The 22,437-nt window shown below is 44.9% G+C and overlaps 1 protein-coding gene across 1 annotated transcript; it reads left to right on the top strand.

The window, feature by feature from the left end:
* Positions 1-7,470: 7,470 nt before the first annotated feature.
* On the top strand, positions 7,471-16,458 carry LOC133229590 (zinc finger protein 883-like). Its single transcript, XM_061386122.1, has 4 exons — positions 7,471-8,674; positions 9,430-9,556; positions 10,959-11,060; positions 14,668-16,458. Exons 1-4 carry the CDS (start codon positions 8,429-8,431, stop codon positions 16,359-16,361), a joined length of 2,169 nt encoding a protein of 722 aa, XP_061242106.1. The 5' UTR covers positions 7,471-8,428; the 3' UTR covers positions 16,362-16,458.
* Positions 16,459-22,437: the final 5,979 nt, after the last annotated feature.

The raw sequence follows: 22,437 nt of genomic DNA, 5'->3' as shown, positions 1-22,437 counted from the left end.
AGGAACTTTAGTTCCTTCTCAGGGGTTATAGCTAATATTCTGAGCCACATCCAATGAGTTGTCTTGTAGATATTTAAATACCACCCCCATCACATGGCAGAAGTTATCTACATGATGGCCAGACTGTAGCTGTGACATAAACTGCCACAATTCTGAGAACTGGGCTCAAGGAAATAGTAACAAATCAATTTTGGAACTGAAGGTTAATTGTACTTAAAATAATCAAGATGACACTAGTCAGACGACCGATGACCAACTTCAAGATGACTGTCAGAGCTGACTGTTCTGTTTCTGCATGTAGCCCCCTCTCTCAGCCTATAAAAGCTTTGTTCACTGGTTGTGTGTTGGGGGGTGACCACTATCTCCCCAATTTCAGTTCAGTTCAGTTCAGTCTCTCAGTCACGTCCGACTCTGCAACCCCATGAACCGCAGCACTGTAGGCCTCCCTGTCCATCACCAACTCCCAGAGTTTATCCAAACTGATGTCCATTGAGTCAGTGATGCCATCCAACCATCTCATCCTCTGTCGTCACCTTCTCATCCTGCCCTCAGTCTTTCCCAGCATCAGGGTCTTTTCCAGTGAGTCAGCTCTTCACATCAGGTGGCCAAAGTATTGGAGTTTCAGCTTCAGCATCAGTCCTTCCAATGAACACCCAGGACTGATCTCCTTTAGGATGGACTGGTTGGATCTCCTTGCAGTCCAAGGGACTCTCAAGAGCCTTCTCCAACACCACAGTTCAAAAGCATCAATTCTTCAGTGCTCAGCTTTCTTTATAGTCCAACTCTCACATCCATACATGACTACTGGAAAAATCATAGCCTTGACTAGACGGACCTTTGTTGGCAAAGTAATGTCTCTACTTTTTAATATGCTGTCTAGGTTGGTCATAAATTTCCTTTCAAGGAGTAAGCATCTTTTAATTTGATGGCTGCAATCACCATCTGCAGTGATTTTGGAGCCCCAAAAGATAAAGTCAGCCACTGTTTCCACTGTCTCCCCATCTATTTGCCATGAAGAGCAATATTGCATAGGAATCTGGAATGTTAGGTCCATGAATCAAGGCAAATTGGAAGTGGTCAAACAGGAGATGACAGGAGTGAACATCGACATTCTAGGAATCAGTGAACTAAGATGGACTGGAATGGGTGAATTTAACTCAGATGGCCATTATATCTACTACTGTGGGCAGGAATCCCTTAGAAGGAATGGAGTAGCCATCATAGTCAACAAAAGTATCCGAAATGCGGTGCTTGGATGCAATCTCAACAACAGAATGATCTCTGTTCATTTCCAAGCCAAACCATTAAATATCACGGTTATCCAAGTCTATGCTCTGACCAGTAACGCTGAAGAAGCTGAACAGTTCTATGAAGACCTACAAGACCTTTTAGAACTAACACTCAAAAAAGATGTCCTTTTCATTATAGGGGACTGGAATGCAAAAGTAGGAAGTCAAGAAACATCTGGAGTAACAGGCAAATTTTATCTTGGAGTACAGAATGAAGCAGGGCAAAGGCTAATAGATTTTGCCAAGAGAACTCACTGGTCATAGCAAATACCCTCTTCCAACAACACAGAAGATTCTACACGTGGACATCACCAGATGACAAACACCAAAATCAGATTGATTATATTCTTTGCAGCCAAAGATGGAGAAGCTCTATACCATCAGCAAAAACAAGACCAGGAACTGACTGTGGCTCAGATCATGAACTCCTTATTGTCAAATTCAGACTTAAATTGAAGAAAGTGGGGGAAACCACTAGACCATTCATGTATGACCTAAATCAAATCCCTTATGATTATACAGTGGAAGTGAGAAATAGATTTAAGGGACTAGATCTGATAGAGTGCCTGATGAACTATGGATGGAAGTTAGTGACATTGTACAGGAGGCAGGGATCAAGACCATCCCCAAGAAAAAGAAATGCAAAAAAAGCAAAATGGCTGTTTGAGGAGGCCTTACAAATAGCTTTGAAAAAAAGAGAAGTGAAAAGCAAAGGAGGAAAGGAAATATATACCCCCATTTGAATGCAGAGTTCCCCCCAAGTTGCCAGCATCCAAAATAAAGCACATTTTCGTCTCCACCAGCCTAGTCTCTTTATTGGCTTTTGAGAAGCAAGCAGTGTGATCCCACTTTCACTTATAGAAATAGAGGAAAGTTTCCTACAGGAGGTTGTAAGAGCTTTTCCTGCAAGAAAAGTAGGAATTTTCCAAAAGTAGAAGAGAAAGGATATTGTGGGCAGAGGGAACAGAAAATACAAAGATCAAGAGATGGGAACTATTAATAACTTGACATAGATGGTGTTTTCCATCTACATCACATATTCTACTGGCATTACTTATATCAACCTATTCAAACCTCACAACCCAACGCAGAGGATATTTTTTAATCTCCCATCTGCAGTGATACTGAATCAAACAGGAAGGCAGTTGCCCAGGAAAATTGAACAATTAAGTAACAGGCTCGATTCATTCACCAGCAGTGTTAGTTGGTGTCTTGAAGACTTTTGCTTTAGTAGGAGATATTTCAGTTAGATGGGTTAACTTGCCTATGACGTCGCCTTCTGTGGAGGACAGTGAAAGACTCTGGCTATAATAGGAACACTCACTGTGCCAGCAGAGCCATGCATTTCCCAAATGCCATGATTTCACGAGCTGCAAAGCAGCTATTTACACCTGTTCTCTCTCCCGACGTTCTATTTCTGGACTCCATTTCCCAGCATTCCCGCGCTCTCAGAGACCCGAGGCCTGGAGGAGCGTGAGCCGCAATGGTTTCCGGGAAATGTGGTCCAGTTTGCGAAACCGAGTTTAAAGTACCGGGACTTGTGGTACCGCGCAGGCGCTCTCCGGGGCTCGAAGGAGGGCGGGAAGGCCTGGCCGCCGTGCACCACCCAGGGGCGCCCAGGTGAGTTCCGACCTGGCGGATCCGAGAGGTAGCAGCTGGGTGTGGGCTGGCCCAAGCAGGCAGGCTAGCACGTAGGGGGCGGGCCAGAGTCCGCTTGGGTGGGAAGGGAAGGGCGCTGTAGGCAACGCCCCGCCCCCTCCTGCCGCTCGCGAGGCGGCCCCAGAGCCGACAGCCTTCCACTCAGCGCGCAGCAATTGGGCGCCTGCTGTTTTCGAGCAGTCTATCCGAGTGCGGAAATGTTGCGATTTCTTAAAAAGGACAATGTACCAGTTCTTCACTTGGCAGGTGAAGAAAGAAGCCAAGGAGATTCCGTGGCTTCTCCCAGAACCCAGTGCTGATGAGTGGTCAACCTGGGCTCACGCCCAGGGATGTCTAGCCCCAAAGCCCTAGCCTACTCTGCACGGTCACGCCCTCGGTGCCTGTCCTGATACTGAGCGTCTGTTGCCCTCTCTTTGGGTCTCATCTTCCCTCTCTAATCTCCCACCATCACCCTAATCCCCATTCTGTCCCCCTCTCTCCCTAGGTCTCTGCTTCTTTATCTCTGAGTCTGCCCCCTTCTCTCTGTCTCTGTGTGCCCCCGGCCCCATAAGTCTCTGTGTTTTTTCTAAAAACAAAGTTTCAGTTTACTCCAAAACCATTGCATCACGATCACACGAGGAGTGAACATCCATACAATACTATTGATTAGCTACTCTGCAAGCTTTCCTTAGATTTTGATAATTGTCCTAATGTCCTAAACGGCAAAAGAAAAATCCCATATCATGCACTGCATTCGTGCTCCTGTTTAGTCTCCGTTAACCTGTAACAGTTCAGTCTTTTTTTGACCTTCATTCATCTCGGCAATCCTGAATATATAACAGACTGTGTGCTTCTCCTATGGTCCCTCAGTTTAGACATGTTGAAGTTCCCTCGTGATTAGATTTAGGTCACATGCTTTTGGCAGGAATACCTTAGGAATGATGCTGTGTCCTTAACAGACCAGCAGCCTGTGATGTCAGCTTGGCCATCATCAGTCACATTGGTCTTGATCATTTGGCTAATGTGGTGTCTGCCAAGTTTCTCCGCTTAAAAATTATCTTCATTTTATAATTACAGTAGATCCCCTTCCCCTTGGAGGATACATTCCAAGATCCCCAATGGATGGCTGAAATCTCGGAAAGTACTGAACCCTCTATATGCCATTGTTAACTAAAGAATAAAACAACCAGTTATTTTACCAGCAAAATGGGCTTATTCAGGAATAACAGAGAATTCTAATTCTGGAAAAGAAGGTTAGAGCAAAAGCCATGGGAAGTCCAACAAATGAGAGAGGAACTTTATTTTATAAAGAAAAAACAAAACAAGGAATTCGGGAAGAGTTGTTTCTAACAAAAGTCCATTGGAGAAAAGTGAGAGTTCCAGGCGATTATGGTTTCTCATTGGCCTAGTTGCTGCGGTAATTTCTTGAAGGAGGAGATGCAGTGTACATCTTTTCCAGTTTTATGCATGTCAGTCGCTAAGTCATGTCCAATTCTTTGCAACTGTAGCCTATCAGTCTCCTCTGTCCTTGGAATTCTCCAGGCAAGAAAACTGGAGTGGGTAGCCATTCCCTTCTCCAGGGGATCTTCCTGACCCAGAGAATGAACCTGCGTCTCCTGCATTACCAGCAGATTCTTTACCATCTGAACCTCCAGGGAAGCCCCACTTTAAATGAGGTTCCCCTTTATTAATTTTCACACCATGTTTTCTTCTAAGCATTTGTACCTATGATAAAGTTTTATTGATAAATTAGGCACAGTAAGAAATTAAAAATAATAAAATAGTATATTATGACAATACACTGTAATAAAAATTTTATGAATGTCATCTCTCAAAAAATATCATTGTACAAATTTAATGCCTCTTGCATCTTAACTAAGCACTTAGGCACTGTGACTAACTTTGCAGGTTGAATTTTTTTTTTTTTCGGCTGTGCCACGCGACTTGCAAGATAATCCCTGACTAGGGATTGAACCCAGGGCCATGGCAGTGAATTGTCCTAACTACTGGATGCCAAAGAAGTCCTGAATTTCTTTTTCTTTCTTCACAATTTCACGGTTAGAAGATTAATTCTTACTGTAGGTCTTAGCAACCGCAGCATGATTTTTTCTTCTTTCCTTATTAAGTTGAAAACTTTCACCTTTTCACTTCAAGCTTCTTTTTGGCGTATTCAAGTGGCCAGCATCAGCATGACTACTCTTCAGCTTTGGGGCCATTATTAAGGAAAATAAGGGCTACTTGAACACAGGCAGTGTGATACTTCAAGAGTCAATCAAGACAACTAAGTGGCTATCACACGGGATGGAGCTTCCCAGGTGGCTCAGTGGTAAAGAATCCACCTGCTAGCACAGGAGACATGGGTTCGATCCCTGGGTCAGAAAGATCTCCTGGAGTAGGAAGTAGAAACCCATTCCAATACTTTTGCTTGGAGAATCCCATGGACAGAGGAGGCTGGTGGGCTATAGTCCATGCAGTCGCAAAAGAGTTAAGACATGACTGAGTGACTGAACATCTGACAGGATGCACTGGACAAGGAGATGATTCACACCAGGTGGGACAAAGCAGGACTGCACAATACTCAGAATGGTGTGTGATTTAAGACTGATGAATTGTTTCTTTATGGAATATTCCACTCTGTTTTTGGACCACACTTGACCTCAGGTAACTGAAATCACAGAAAGCGAAATTGTGGGTAAGGGGAAACTCTGCAGTAATGAGTGACTTGTGAGGAGAGAGTTAAGACTGTGTAAGACCTTCATGAAAATTCCACCCACTGGTTTCAGCCCTCAGGTGCATGCGTTCCTGTGGAGCCAAGTGTGTACGTGTGGCTGTTCGCCACCTGTGAGGCTCTGAGTCTGTTTCTGGACTGTGTTAGTTTCCCATTTCTGCTGTAACAAATTACCAGAAACTTACTGGCTTAAAACAACAGAGCTGTAGTGTTCTCCTACAGTTCTGGAGGCCAGAAGTCTGAACTCGGTTTCAGTGGGCTTCTATCAAGATGTCAGCAGAGCCATGCCTCCCCCCGCCCGAGTCTCCAGGGGAGAATCCATCTCCTTGCCTTTTCCAGCTTCCGGGGGCTGCCTGCATCCCTCGGCTAGTGGCCCCTTCCTCCAGCTTCAAAGCATGGTGCCTTGTCTCTCTGACTCCACTCCTCTTTACATCTGTCCCACCGCCTTCTCCTCCATGTCAGATCGACCTCTGCCTCCCTCCTATAGGAACCCTTGTGATCATGCTTAGGGTCCAACCAGATAATCCAGGATGGCCTTCCCTTCTCAAGATGCGTGACTTACTCACATCAAAAGTTCATCCTGGGGGACTTTCCTGACGGTCCGGTGGTTGAGACTTCATCTTCCAATGTGGGAGATGTGGGTTTGATCAACCTGGTCAGGCAGCTAAGATCCCACATGTCTCGTAGCCAAAAGACCAAAACATGAAACAGAAACAGTATTATGGCAAATTCCATAAAGACTTTTTAAAATGGTCCACATAAAAAAAAATCTTTAAAATCTTATTTAAAAAAAAAGAAGTTTATCTTAGGTCTTCTCTGGTGGTCTAGTGGCTAAGACTCTGATCTTCCAACGCAGGGGGCCCAAGTTTGATCCCTGGTTGGGGAACTAGATCTCACATACTGCAACTAAGGGTCCACATGCCGCAACTGAGACCCAGTGCAGCCAAATAAATAAATATTTTTTAAAAGTTCATCCTGGAGATATGTTTGGAGACCATTATTCAGCCCACCACCTGGTCTATTGCTCACACCTATTTTCCCCACAGGCAGAAAGTCCCTCCAGGGCAGAATCACAGCTTACTCATCTCTCTGCCCTTAAAACCCTAAGTGGATCCTGTTACTCACATGGGGCACAGAGCATGTTTGATCAATGAATGAAGGGGACCACAGTCTGAGCACCAGCTTCTCTGTCTCTCTTTCTTTTTTCTTTTGGCCGTGCCACGCAACATATGGGATCCTAGTTCCCTGATTAGGGATCAGATCCATACCCCATGCAGTGGAAGTGTCAAGTCCTAACAACTGAACCACCAAGAAAGTCCCTGAACACCAACTTCTCTATGTAGAGGATTCTTTAACTTGGTTTCAGTAGCTGCAGTCTTTCTTTAAATGACATCTTAAGCAGGAGTCCAGGATCCTGAAGCAGGATTTTGGGACAGGTAAAAGGAGCTCTGCAAAATGTGGTCCATCCATACAATGGAATATTACTCAGCCATTAAAAGGAATGAGGAGGGACTTCCCAGGCAGTCTAGTGGTTAGGACTTCACCTTCCGATGCAGGAGGCGTGGGTTCAATCCAGGGGTCTGGGAGCTGAGATCCCACATGCCTCGGGGCCAGAAACCAAGTATAAAACAGAAGCGATACTGTAATAAATTCAATAAAGACTTTAAAAATGGTCCAAATGCAAAAAATTTTTAAAAGGGAAACCATCACAATATTGTAATTAGCCTCCAATTAAAAATGAAATAGGAATGAGGCACTGATTGTGTGCTGTAACATGGATGAGGCTTGAACACACTGTGCTGAGTGAAAGAAGCCAGACACAAAAGGTCATATGTGGATGGCTCCATTTATGTGACATGTCCAGAATAGGCAAATGCATTGAGACAGAAAGATGAGCGATTATGGGGGGTGGGGGAGGCTGGCACGGGAGAAGAGAGAGTCAAGGGCGACTGGTTAATAGCACAAGGTTTCCCTGCAGGGCGATGATGAACGTGTCCTGGAACTAGATAGCGCTGACGGTGGCACACCATTGTGACTGCATTAAATGCCACCAAGTTGTATATATTCAAATGGTTAAAATGGTATATTTTCTATGTGTTTTACTACAATTTAAAAATTATAAGACACTTCTATGTATAAGATAGATAACCAACAAGGACCTACAGTAGAGCACAAAGAAGTCTACTCAATATTCTGGGATAACCTGTAAGAGAAAATAACCTAAAAAAAAAAAGAATGGACATATATATGTGTGTGTAACTGAATCACTTTGCTGTACACCTGAAACGGACACAGCACTGCAAATCAACTCTACTCCAATATTAAAAATTTTTTTAAATATAAATAAAAATTGTAAGACAAAAAGGAGGGGTTGTTGGGATTTCCCTGGTGGTCCAGAGGTTAAGAATCCGCCTTGCAGTGGAGGGGACACGGGTTTGATCCCTGGTCTGGGAACTAAGATCTCACATGCCGTGGAGGAACTAAGCCCGCACGCCACAACTACTGAGCTGTTGGGCCACAACTAAAGAGTCCGTGTGCCACAGTGAAAGATCTCACAAGATGCCACTAAGACCCAACACAGCAAATCTGTAAAAAAGAATTAGCTCTGCGAGCAGACTTCTGGATTTGATTCTCCCTCCAACACTTGATCTTTCTGTGACCTTGAGCAATGACCTTGGCCTCTTGGGCTCGGATTTCCTCACCTGGGGATAACTGTAGCTACTTCTCTGAGAGCTGTTGTTTGGGTGCAGTGGGCTGAACCCCTTGATTGTGAATGGTGATGGTTACAGAATGGAGGCCTCAGGCAGCCTGTCCTGAGCCTCTGCTTTGGCTCTCAGGAGAGCAGGGGCCCCTCTATCACGAGGCGTCTTTGACAAAGTGTCTGTCCAAGCCAGAACTGACACCCTCTCTGTTCTGTCTTCCTCTAGTAGCTTTGTGGACTCAGGCCTGGTCCTTCCTTTTGGAGATGCATTCCTGGGACCCTGCAATGGCCATCAGGACCCTGACGAGCAAGGGCCAGGTGAGTCTGGGCTCCCTCTTCCCGGAGATAACTTTGTGGGCCCTAGAGGGCCTCCCCACCTGTGTGTGTGCCCTCAAGACCTGCCTCTCTGAGTACTGGGAGAGATACAATGATGGGATTTCTCTGAAACTGGGAGGTGCGGGGTGGGTCACAGGATGCTCTGAACTGGGTAGGGTGTTAGATGAGGTCTAAAAATCAGTCATCTAACGCTCAGCAGTCTTTTGGTTACCAGGTAAAGTGGGTAGTGATGGCTTTGCTTCACCCCTGAGCCTTATTATTGGAGTCAGGAGTGAGGGTTGGGATCCGAGTAGGAGTCTAGGATGGAGTGTGACTTAGGAATAGCTCTGGCACACAATGACTTCGTAGTTTTTTAAGTGTTTCTCAGGGTTGTCATGTACAGGTGTGCAGGTTACGCACTACACAAGGGCACCTCCTCTCAATGGCATGATTTGCATATCCTCCCTCATACATCGGTATATTTATTATAGCAATTTACACGCAGATGGCAGTCAACTGTCATATGCTAGAAATAATTGGTGTAGTATAACAACTTTCCACCAGATGGCGGTAAAGACGGGGGGGGCACCGTGTTCTATACGGTTGGCCAAAAAGTTCGTTCGGGTTTCTGCCACCCTAATCTGCCGAGTCAGAATTTCAGGCCAGAGAGCAAGTGGTAGGCTCTTGACCCATGACTTGTCCCACCCCAGGATTCTAGAAAGACATGCCCCTCTGTGATGTAATATTGGCCCTGGCAGGAATCAGTGACCTTCAAAGACGTGGCCGTGGACTTCACCCTGGAGGAGTGGGGCCGCCTGGGGCCTGGCCAGAGGGAGCTGTATTGGGAGGTGATGCTGGAGAACTACCAGAACCTTCTCTCTTTGGGTGAGGCTCTGCCTCCTGCCGTCCTCTCATGGCCTCTATGCCCACCCACTGCTTAACTGTGGGCATTCCTTCACTGGGGTCCTCTCTGCTCCTCTCCCGGGCCCTTGCTGGGTGGCCCATTCATCTGTCTCTCCAATGGCTTCTCCCAGAATCCCAGCATACCCAGGCCCCGAGTCTTCTGCCTGTCCCACCGACCCTTCAGCCAGTGCCCCTGCCTTCTGCTGCTTTTTAAAAAAATTTTATTTTAATATAGTTGATTTACAATGTTAATTTCTGCTATGCACCAAAGTGACTCAGTTATACATATATATATCCTTTTTCACATTCTTTTCCATTTTGGTTTGTCAAAGGATGTTGAATAGAGTTCCCTGTGCTATACAATAGGACCTTGTTGTTTATCCATTCTATATGTAATAGTTTGCATCTGCTAATCCCAAACTCCCATTCCTTCCCTCCCGCCCCCCCTCAACCCTTGGCAACCACAAATCTGTTCTCTATGTCTATGAGTCTGTTTGTTTCATAGAATGAAACATCTGTTTCATTTGCCCTGTACCCGCATTACCCCAATCTCTGCCTCTATCTTCACCTGGCCTTTTTCCCTCCCAATGTGTCTGTGTGTCTCTATTCTTATAAGGACCGCAGTCACTAGAATTAGGGTCCACCCTAATCCATTAGGACCTCATCTTAATTAGTTACATCTGCAAAGCCCCTTGTTCCAAATCAGGTCACGTGCTGAGGTCCCTGGGGACTCACTTCCCCCCGCTGCAGGAAGAGAGGAATTGTTTGTTTAGTTGCTAAGTCATGTTCAACTCTTTGTGACTCCATGGACTATAGCCCACCAGGCTCCTCTGTCCATGGGATTATCCAGGCAAGAATACTGGAGTGGTGTGCCATTTCCTTCTCCAGGAATGTCCCTACTCAGGAATCAAACCAGCACCTCCTGCATTGGCAGGAAGATTCTTTACAACTGAGCCACCTGGGAAACCCAAAGACAGCAGGTCTGAAAAAAAAAAAAAATCAGATGAGATGAATTTTAGTTATCTGTTTTGTGGCACCCAATCTAGCCAAAGTATGATCATGTGGGCATATGCTGACATCATAATACCCAATTAATTATTAATGAGACCATTTTCTTTTTTCTCCATGTCAAGTCTTCAGAATGTGGTGTGTATTTTGCATTCAACTTGAACACAGAGCTGGAAGCTTAAACAGTGACGTCGGGGCTCAGGCTCTCTCTGGAATGGATAGGCACTCAGTAATCAAGTTTTGTGTTGGCCATTAGATCATCCAATCATTAGGCACCCAACGTATGCATCTCCTCTGTAGACCCAGGGCCTGGAGCCCAGCCCTGAGGCCTCCCTGTAACCATGGCCTCCATGGCCAAGTCTTGTGTCTTTTCCAGGGGCAGGGTTTCCTGGGGCCAAACCCGATGTGATCTCCCACCTGGAGCGAGGGGAAGAGCCCAGGACGGAGAGGAGAGAAACCCAGCAAGTTACCTGTCCAGGTGGGTAAGTGTGTCTAGCAGGTGTGAGACATCTTCCCACCCCATCTGTTGTGATCAGTGATGGTTATTCAAGAGTGAGGGAATGTAATATACAGGCTGTCACTGCGGGCCCTGGATTTGAATCCAAACTCCACTACTTCCTGGCTCTGTGACCTTCAGGCAAGTCATTTAGCCCTTGTGTACCTCAGTTTCCTCATCTGCAAAATGGGATCAATGATAGTACCTGGAATTGGGAAGAATAAGTGAGTTAACATGTAGAGGGCAGCCTGGTGCTTCTCACCCAGGAAACCCCATGCTCAGACTAGGCTCCAGTGGTTATCATTGTGGTACCCAGAAGTGGTGCCTGGCCTGACAAGTTAGGAGACAGGAAGAAGCCAGATTTCTGCCCCTACTAGCCCACAACCTCATCAGAGGAGGGGACAGAAGCATCTCTGTTTCCATCACTGTCCGTCCTGTTGTGGGACCAGGACTTGCCCCCTCCCTCCCCTTCAATCATCACATCAGGCTCCAGTCCTGTCCCTCCTGCCCCTTCTCTTTGCCCAGTTCTGCTCCCCCTCTCCCACAGCACTGGCTCAAGGCCTCGGCGACCCTTACCTGGACCCTCACCCCAGCCTCCTCCCTGGCCTCCCAGCTTCTGGTCTTACACCCTATGGTTCATCTCACAAACAGCCCCAGAGCCCATCCCTCCCCTGCCCACAGCCCTCCTGTGACTCCCCAGTGCCCTGAGTCAGAGTCCTAGCCCAAACCTGGTACTCGAGGCCCTACATGGTCCAGCCTGTTCTGTCTCTGGCCTCATCTCTCATCACCATCCACCTGTGGTGATACCCTACACCCTACCTCACTCACCAAAGCCCCTGTCCCTCCCTGAACTTGAACATGTGTTCCCACTTTGGGTCTTCGCATATGTTGTTCCCTCTGCCTGGAACACCCTTCCCTGCTTTGTCTGCCTGGCAAACCCCTTTCATGTTCCTCAAGGATACAGGTCTCCTCTTCCAGGAGGCCTTCCCTGACTTCCAGGCTGAGTGACCTGCCCCTTCTTGGTGCTTTCACGGCTGCTTGCTTGAGCTACTATTACTGCACTGGTTCATGCGGCAGTGAGACTGTGGGCCCTAGAGCCAGACTCTCTGAGTTCGAATCTGAGCTCTGCCACTGACAGGCCATGTGACTGTGGGCAAGTGACTTAAGCTCTGGGTGCTTATATGTAAAGTGGGACACTAATAGTACCCACTTCACTGAGTTTCTTATGAGGACTAAGAGAACTCTGGACTCTTGAGACTCAAGTGGGTTTCCATGGATGAGATCATCTCCCATATGTCTTTGAAGTTCACATCAGTAGAGAAAAGCACATTCACGTGACTCTTGCAGAGAGGATGACTCAGAAGCCCACATGTGATCTCTCTAGCCTTTGCATGCTAAGTCACTTCAGTTATGTCTGACTCTTTGCAACCCCATGGACTCTAGCCTACCTGGCTCCTGTAGGAGAATCCATGGGATTCTCCAGGAAAGAATACTGGCATGGATTGCCGTGCCCTCCTCCAGGGGATCTTCCTGGCCCAGGGGTCAAACCCATGTCTCTAAGGTCTCCTGCATTAGCAGGCAGGTTCTTTACCATTAGTGCCACCTGGGAAGCCCTTTACCCATACACATATTTGTTATATACTTTGCTGTAGAAACTTTAACTGGGCGTTCAACTTGTTGAGTCATGTAAATTCTTCCAGAAAAATCACCAAATGGGTGGATGGTGGTGGGATCACCTCCAGAGATACAACAACTAAATGCAGTGTGGGATTTTGAAAATAATCATGATGTCATTGGATTAGGCATTGGTTTCTTAGATATGACATCAAAGGAACAAGCGGCGAAAGAAAAAATAAATCAGATGACATCAAAATTTAAATTTTTTTGCTTCAAAGACACTGCAAAGAAAAGGCAACCCACAGAACACAAGACAAATTTTGTAAATTATATGTCTGGCAAGCAGCTGATAATTCATACAACTCAATAATAAAAAGACAATCTCGTTAAAAATAGGATGGCTTCCCTGGCGGTCCAGTGGCTAAGACACCACACTCCCAGTGCATGGGCTAGCTTCCCTCCTTGATCAGGAAACTAGATCTCACGTGCCACAACTAAGAGTTTGCATGCTGCAGTTAAAGATCCTGAGCGCTGCAGCTAAGACCCGGTGCAGCCAAATAAATAAATACAAGGAAAAAAGTGGGCCAAGGATCTCAATAGCCATTTTCTTCAAAGACACACAAATGCTCAACAAACACATGAAAAGATGCTCTAACATTAGCCTATGTGTGTGCATGCTAAGTTGCTTCAGCCCACGTCTGACTCTTTGCAACTCTATGGACTGTAGCCCAGCAGTCTCCTCTGTCCATGGGATTCTCCAGGCAAGGGTACTGGAGTGGGTTGCTGTGCCCTCCTCCAGGGAATCTTCCCAACCCAGGGATCAAACCTGTGTCTCTTACATCTCTTGCATTGGCAGGTGTGTTCTTTACCACTGGCACCACCTGGGAAGCCCAACATTAGCATATGCCTGCTACACAACCAGCCATGGTGAGGTTGAGGTCCACAAACCAGGCGCCAGGTGGACATCATGAATCCTCCACGTACAGTGAACAGTGCTGACAGCCTAGCACATCTTGACCCATGGTTTCGAGCACACCAAATTTTGAAAGGTATTTTTTACCTTTCAAAAAAGATAATTAATTTGTAGCTATGTAAACATCCCAGGAGTTCAGTGCTCAGAGCTTAGCCAAGTGTCATTGCCATGGTTACAGAGATAGATAAAAACTGAGTACAGTGGACCTTCTGTGTTAACTCTTTACAGCGATGGTATGAGAATGCTCCTACCATCCTCATTTGCCAGCACTGAATATTTTTTAATATTTTCCAATCTAAAAAGTATCAAATGGCATCTGAGTAACTTGACTTTTTCGTAGAAGGCAATGGCAACCCACTCCAGTACTCTTGCCTGGAAAATCCCATGGACGGACGAGCCTGGTAGGCTGTAGTCCAAGGGGTCGCTAAGAGTCGGACACAACCAAGCGACTTAACTTTCACTTTTCACTTTCATGCATTGGAGAAGGAAATGGCAACCCACTCCAGTGTTCTTGCCTGGAGAATCCCAGGGACGGCAGAGCCTGGTGGGCTGCCATCTATGGGGTTGCACAGAGTCAGACACGACTAAAGTGACTTACCAGCAGCAGCAGCAGCAGCAGCAACTTGACTTTTTAGACTACCACTAATGTTGAGCATCTTTTTACAATATATCAGCCACTTGTTTTTCTGTAGAATGCCTGTTCACATTCCTGCTTCACTATTTCATTAGACTATTTCTCTTTTTCTTATTGATTTGTGAAAATGTGTTAAATATTATGGCTAAGAAACGACTATGCACATAAACTGCTTTGCCACTCAATTTTTTGTGTGTTTAGAGTATACTGAGTCCATCCTTCTGTGTCACAACATGAGTCTACCTTATGCCTTTTGAACTAGCAATATGAACTTGGAAGTCTTTTTGAGATTACAATGCCATATCTAAATAATCAGCTTCTTTTGTCCTGGGACAGATGAAGTTGATATTTTCCATTTCTTTCAGACTTGGAGACAAGCTCTGCAACTAATCAGGAGATGCTTCTAAAAAAGAATATTTCTGAAGAGGTGGCTTCCCCAATGGCAAAGATGGAGGGAATTTTAAGGGCAGTGCTTGGAGACGCCAAGCTGGGGGAGTCCTGGACGCGTGGCTGTCAGCTGGAAGACCAGGGCAAGCAGGAGAGGTGTTTGAGATGGTTGTTCGCCACTCCCAAGGAAGATACCCATGGGGAGAGGGGCCTTGGCTGCAATGAGCTTAGGAGAAGCTTCAAGAGGACCTCAGCCTTCATCAGGAAGCAAAGAGCGCCTGGGGGAGAGAGGCCTCAGAAGTGGACTGGGTCAAGAAAGAGCCTCAAATGCCAAAGGACCCTTGTAGAGAAGAAACCATTTAACTGCATGGAATGTGGGAAAGCCTTCGTCTACCATTCTGACTGCATTCTACACCAGAGAATTCACACTGGAGAGAAGCCCTACAAGTGTAATGATTGCGGAAAGGCATTCAGCAACAGCTCGTATTTCATCCAGCACCACATGATCCACACAGGAGAGAAGCCCTACGCCTGCAACGAGTGCGGCAAGACCTTTACCCAGAGCTCATCACTCACCGAGCACCAGAGGATCCACACTGGAGAAAAACCCTACAAATGCAAGGAGTGCGGGAAAGCCTTCACCCAGAGTTCCTCCCTCATCAAGCACCAGCGATGCCACACAGGGGAGAAGCCCTATAAATGCCACCAGTGTGGGAAGTTCTACTCCCAGGTGTCCCACCTCACCCGCCACCAGAAAATCCACACAGGAGAGAAGCCCTACAAGTGCAACGAGTGTGGCAAGGCTTTCTGTCACACCTCCTCCCTGACTCAGCACCAGACAATCCACACCGGAGAGAAACCCTACAAGTGTAACGAGTGCGGGAAGACTTTCAGCCACAACTCATCTCTGACGCAGCACCAGCGAGTTCACACTGGAGAGAAACCTTATGAGTGCCCTGAGTGTGGCAAAGCCTTCAGCCACAGTTCATCGCTGATTCAGCATCAGAGAATTCATACTGGTGAGAAGCCCTATGAGTGTCACGATTGCGGGAAGGCTTACACCCAGATCTCCCACCTCATGAGGCACCAGAGTATTCACATAGGGGAGAAACCCTATGTATGTAATGAGTGTGGAAAGGCTTTTGGTCACACCTCCTCCTTTACTCAACACCAGACAATTCACACTGGTGAAAAGCCCTACAGGTGTAACAAATGCGGGAAAACCTTCAGCCAGAACTCCTCGCTTACACGCCACCAGCGAATTCACACTGGGGAGAAGCCCTATGAGTGTAAAGTTTGCAGGAAGGCATACACCCAGATCTCCCATCTCATTCAGCACCAGAGGATTCACACTGGAGAGAAACCTTATGAGTGCTGTGAGTGTGGGAAAGCGTTTAGCCGGAGCACCCATCTTATCGAGCATCAGAAGATCCACACGGGCGAGAAACCCTATAAGTGTAAGGAGTGTGAGAAAATGTTCAGTCACAGCTCATCCCTCACTCAACACCAGAGGATTCACACTGGTGAGAAGCCCTATGCCTGTAAGGAATGCAGGAAAGCCTTCAACCAGAGCATCCACCTTATTCAACACCAGAGGATTCACACTGGGGAGAAGCCCTACAAGTGTAAGAACTGTGGGAAAACGTATACCCAGATCTCACACCTCATTTAACACCAGAAAGTTCACAGGGGTGGCAAGCACTCTGCATGTAACAAATGTGGAGAGGATTTCAACTGGGGATCACACCTGGCAGAACACCAGAGACTTCATGCTATGCATGGCGTCTATGTCTGAGGTGATTTTGAAAAAGCCGTTTCTTGGAGCATGCAGCTCGCTGATCAGAGAACTCATGCTGACTAGAGAGCCTGCGAGTGAAACAGATTGGTGATTCTGCTGTTGGATTCCATTCAGCCTTCATCAGCAGTTGTAACTTCCTCCCAGAGAGGAGCCCTAACACTATGTATTGAGAGAGTTGGTTCCTTTATTTTCCTAGGAGGAGGATGGCACCATTTATCACCAGCTGGGACAGCTTCTGATCATTTAAAGGGCTTCACCCTAAAACCCTGGCTTCCCCTCTATTTCTCAGCCTTTCAGGGTCTCCAGGTGGTGGTAGGTATGGGGTGGTCTAAATGAGATGCATCTTCATCTGGGATCTTTATTAAGGTCTCTCAGTTTTCTGCTGTTTCTCCCTTTCTGTTCTTATGAAGTATATGAAAACTGAAAATGTTAGTCATTCATGTCCAAGTCATCAGTCATGTCAAGAGTCAAGAGTCATGTCCAACTCTTTGCAACTTCTTGGACTATAGGCCACCAGGCTCCTCTGATGGAATTTTCCAGGCAATACTGGAGTGGGTTCCTGGGTTGGGAAGATCCCTTGGAGGAGGGCATAGCAGCCCACTCCAGTATTCTTGCTGGGAAAATCCCATGGACAGAGGAGCCTGCTGGGCTTCAGTCCATGGAATGGCAAAGAGATACAACTGAAGTGATGAGCATGGTATGGCACGCCTAAAATATTTATTGGTATAATCACAGATATGTGATTTTATAAACAACTTTTTAACTTGATATAATGTGAATATTTTCCCATGACAATGCAAAAAAATATATAGTACATATTGTACAAAATTAATATATATACGTGTATATATCTGTGTCATCATTTGCCATTTTTAACAGCTGCATAATATTTCATGCTAGAGTTTCTTGAATTTATTTAACCAACCGCTGTTAATGGATATTTGTTTTACTTTTTTTTTTTTAATCACTGGACATACATTATTTAACACTTGTGCAAATTATCCCCATAAGATGAATTCCTAGAAGCTTATGGGATCACAGAATGTCCATATTTAAAATTTTGATAGTTATTGCTAAATAATCCTCAGAAAAGGATGAACCAATTTATATGACTCCTGAAAGTGTATGTGAGTGCCTATTTCTTTGTTCCTCCATGTTGTTCATAAATACTATTAGTCTCATTATTTCTAACATTTCTAATCTAATAAGTAAAATATCCTGATAGGGAAATTAACCTTTTTATACATTTATTGATATTTTGTCTTCAAATTGCTTACTTGTGTATTTTGCCCATTTTTAATTAGGCTGCATTTTTTTATCGATTTACAGGAACAAGTCTATGTATTATACATATTAATTCTTTGGTATTTTGTTAGTTTGTTATTTCTCTTAGTTTTGCTTATAGTATATTTGGCTATATAGAATTTTAAAATTTCTATGTATTCAATTCTATTTTCTTTCCTATTTCTTGGATAAACTGTCATGCTAAGAAAGACCTTCCTCAGGCCCAAGATTATGAAAAAAGTTCTCCTGTATTTTATTCTAGCACTTTTATGATTTTTTTTTGACAGAAATGTCTTTGTTTATTTGAAATTTGTTTTTCTTTTCTTTCTTTTTTTTTTTAAACACTGATGAGGGCCCGAACTTCGACTTCTGGATGTTAGAAATTTTTTACAACTTAATGAGGAACTAACAATTGTGCTGTCACTGTTTTCCAAGTTGTCATTAAGATCTTAAGGCTTTTAGTGATTTCTGTGATGTACTTTTAGTCAGATGTTTACCATCATTACCTTTTATCCTTACATGGGCTTTGGAGAAAGACAGACATGAGTTTGAATCCTATGCTGCTGCTGCTAAGTCGCTTCAGTCGTGTCCGACTCTGTGCGACCCCATAGACGGCAGCCCACCAGGCTCCCCCGTCCCTGGGATTCTCCAGGCAAGAACACTGGAGTGGGTTGCCATTTCCTCCTCCTACTTTTATGATTTTTAACAATTAAATTTTTATTCCTTCTGCATTTATTATGTCTTATGGTATAAAGTTTCAATTTCTAGAAATCACTGGCACTGATTCCTTGGCCGGTGGCCCCTTCGTCCTTAAAGTCCGCAGCGTGGCATCTTTAAATAACTCATCAGAATATACTCCACAACATATGGAACTTTCTCAGCACTTTCGGTCCACTCCCTTCTCAAAGACTCACCCCTCCTTTACTAACATACTGGTGCAGAATAATTGCATTTTAGGTCTAAGAGAACCTGATTTTGAATCTTGCCTTTGCCATTGTCTTGCTGACTGATCCAGTTTCTTTGTACTTAAAATGAGATAGTAAGCCATATTACAAATATGTCTGGGTTTCAGGTAACAGAAAACTCAAAACTACCCAAACAAGAAAGACAGTTTAGGGCTTCCCTGGTGATTCAGTGGTTTAAAAAACATCAATCTGCCCCTCAGTGTAGGAGAGACGAGTTTGATCCCTAGTCTGGGAAGATTCTACATGCCACAGAGCAACTAAGTCCATGTGCAGCAACTATTGAGCCTGTGCTCTAGGGCCTGGGAGTTGCAACTGCTGAAGCCCATGTGCCTTAGATCCTGTGCTCTACAACCAGAGAAGCCACTACAGAAAACCTGCACACTGCAAACAGAGAGTAATGCATGCAACAATGAAGACCCAGCACAACCAGAAATGAAGCTGACCTACATATAGGTTTCTAAAGAGGCAGGTCAGGTGGTCTGGTATTCCCGTCTCTTTCAGATTTTTCCACAGTTTATTGTGATCCACACAGTCAATAATACAAAACTGAAGCTTGTGTTACTTTTTATCTCACTCTTCATCGTAAGGGGGCTTCCCTGGAGGCTCAGACAGTAAAGAATCCTCCTGCAATTCAGGAGACCTGAATTTGACCCCTAGGTGGGGAAGATCCCCTGGAAAAGGGAATGGCTACCCTCTCCAGTATTCTTGCCTGGAGAATTCTATGGACAGAGGAGCCTGGTGGGCTACAGTCCATGGGGTTTCAGAGTTGGACACCACTGAGTGACTAACAAAAAAGTCTGAAATGCAGTACTTGGATGCAATCTCAAAAACAACAGAATGATCTCTGTTCATTTCCAAGGCAAACCATTCAATATCATGGTAATCCAAGTCTATGCCCCAACCAGTAATGCTGAAGAAGCTGAAGTTGAGCGGTTCTATGAAGACCTACAAGACCTTCTAGCACTAACATCCCAAAAAGATGTCCTTTTCATTACAGGGGACTGGAATGCAAAAGTAGGAAGTCAAGAAACACCTGGAGTAACAGGCAAATTTGGTCTTGGAGTACAGAATGAAGCAGGGCAAAGGCTAATAAGAGTTTTGCCAACAGAATGCACTATGGCTCAGATCATGAACTCCTTATTGCCAAATTCAGACTTAAATTGAAGAAAGTAGGGAAAACCACTAGACCATTCAAGTATGACCTAAATCAAATCCATAATGATTATACAGTGGAAGTGAGAAATAGATTTAAGGGACTAGATCTGATAGAGTGCCTGATGAACTATGGATGGAGGTTTGTGACATTGTACAGGAGGCAGGGAGCAAGACCATCCCCAAGAAAAAGAAATGCAAAAAAGCAAAATGGCTGTTTGAGGAGGCCTTACAAATAGCTGTGAAAAGAAGAGAAGCAAAGAGCAAAGGAGAAAAGGAAAGATATACCCATCTGAATGCAGAGTTCCAAAGAATAGCAAAGAGAGATAAGAAAGCCTTCCTCAGTGATCAACATGGAACAAAGCCTTCCTCAGTGCAAAGAAATAGAGGAAAACAATAGGATGGGAAAGACTAGAGATCTCTTCAAGAAAATTAGAAATACCAAGGGAACATTTCATGCAAAGATGGGCTCAATAAAGGGCAAAAATGGTATGGACCTAACAGAAGCAGAAGATATTAAGAAGAGATAGCAAGAATACACAGAACAACTGTATAAAAAAGATCTTCATGACCCAGATAATCATGATGGTGTGCTCACACACCTAGAGCCAGACATCCTGGAACATGAAGTCAAGTGGGCCTTAGGAAGCACCACTATGAACAAAGCTAGTGGGAGGAATGGAATTCCAGCTGAGCTATTTCAAATCCTAAAAGATGATGCTGTGAAAGTGCTGCACTCAATATGCCAGCAAATTTGGAAAACTCAGCAGTGGCCACAGGACTGGAAAAGGTCAGTTTTCATTCCAATCCTAAAGAAAGGCAATGTTAAAGAGTGCTCAAACTACAGTACAGTTGTACTCATCTCATACATTAGCAAAGTAATGCTCAAAATTCTCCAAGCCAGGCTTCAACAGTACGTGAACTGTGAACTTCCAGATGTTCAAGCTGGATTTAGAAAAGGCAGAGGAACCAGAGATCAAATTGCCAACATCCATTGGATCATAGAAAAAGCAAGGGACTTCCAGAAAAACATCCATTTCTCCTTTATTGACTACGCCAAAGCCTTTGACTGTGTGGATCTCAATAAACTGTGGAAAATTCTTAAACAGATGGGAATACCAGACCACCTGACCTGCCTCTTGAGAAATCTGTATGCAGGTTAGGAAGCAACAGTTAGAACTGGACATGGAGCAACAGACTGGTTCCAAATTGGGAAAGGAGTACATCAAGGCTGTATATTGTCACCCTGCTTATTTAACTTATATATATGCAGAGTACATCATGAGAAACGCTGGGCTGGAAGAAGCACAAGCTGGAATCAAGATTGCTGGGAGAAATATCAATAATCTCAGATATGCTGATGACACCACCGTTATGGCAGAAAATGAAGAACTTGAGGCTCTTGATGAAAGTGAAAGAGGAGAGTGAAAAAGTTGGCTTAAAGCTCAACATTCAGAAAACGAAGATCATGGCATCTGGTCCCATCACTTCATGGGAGATAGATGGAGAAACAGTGAAAACAGTGGCAGACTTTATTTGAGGGGGCTCCAAAATCCCTGTAGATGGTGATTGCAGCCATGAAATTAAAAGACGCTTACTCCTTGGGAGAAAAGTTATGCCCAACCTAGACAGCATATTAAAAAGCAGAGACATTACTTTACCCCTAAATGTCCATCTAGTCAAGGCTATGGTTTTTCCAATAGTCATGTATGGATGTGAGAGTTGGACTTCAAAGAAAGCTGAGCACCAAAGAATTGATGCTTTTGAACTGTGGTGTTGGAGAAGACTCTTGAGAGTCCCTTGGACTGCAGAGATCTAACCAGTCCATCCTAAAGGAAATCAGTCCTGAATATTCATTGGAAGGACAGATGTTGAAACTGAAACTCCAATATTTTGGCCACCTGATTCGAAGAGCTGACTCATTGGGAAAGACCCTGATGCTGGGAAAGATTGAAGGCAGGAGAAGGGGACGACAGAGGATGAGATGGTTGGATGGCATCACTGACTCAGTGGATATGAGTTTGCGTAACTTGAGTAACTCATGTTACTCCGGGAGTTGCTGATGGACAGAGAAGCCTGGTGTGCTGCAGTCCATGGGGTCGCAAGGAGTCGGACCCGACTGAGTGACTGAACTGAACTGAGTGACTAACGCTTTCACTTTGTCATACCAGGTGTAAATAATCTCTCAGGAATGGAATGGCCCAAGCCTTGTGATGCTATTTTCCTGGTGAGTTTATCAGTTCTTTTCTGTTTCTCTGTAACAGCTGATATTTACCAAACAAGGATGTCTTCTGACTCAGCAGGGATTTGCTTTTATACAGCTTCTGATACAAAGGGAACAATTCGTTTCTATCTTGTTGGGACTTTCTTTACCAACAGAGAGGTAAGTCTACCCATAAGTTTCAAAACCAAGCAATTAAATGCTGTAAGCCGCCCCCCCTCCAAAAAAAAGGAAATCTTCATGTAATAATCGCTTTTTTTTTTTTAACTGTACCACTCGGCTTTTGAGATCTTAGTTCCTCAACCTGGATTGAACCCTGGGACCAGGG

Source organism: Bos javanicus, chromosome 18, assembly GCF_032452875.1.
Source record: "Bos javanicus breed banteng chromosome 18, ARS-OSU_banteng_1.0, whole genome shotgun sequence".
In the NCBI taxonomy this organism is placed as follows: domain Eukaryota; kingdom Metazoa; phylum Chordata; class Mammalia; order Artiodactyla; family Bovidae; genus Bos; species Bos javanicus.
Note: the sequence above shows the minus strand (reverse complement) of the source record. Positions and strands in the feature narration are given on the sequence as shown.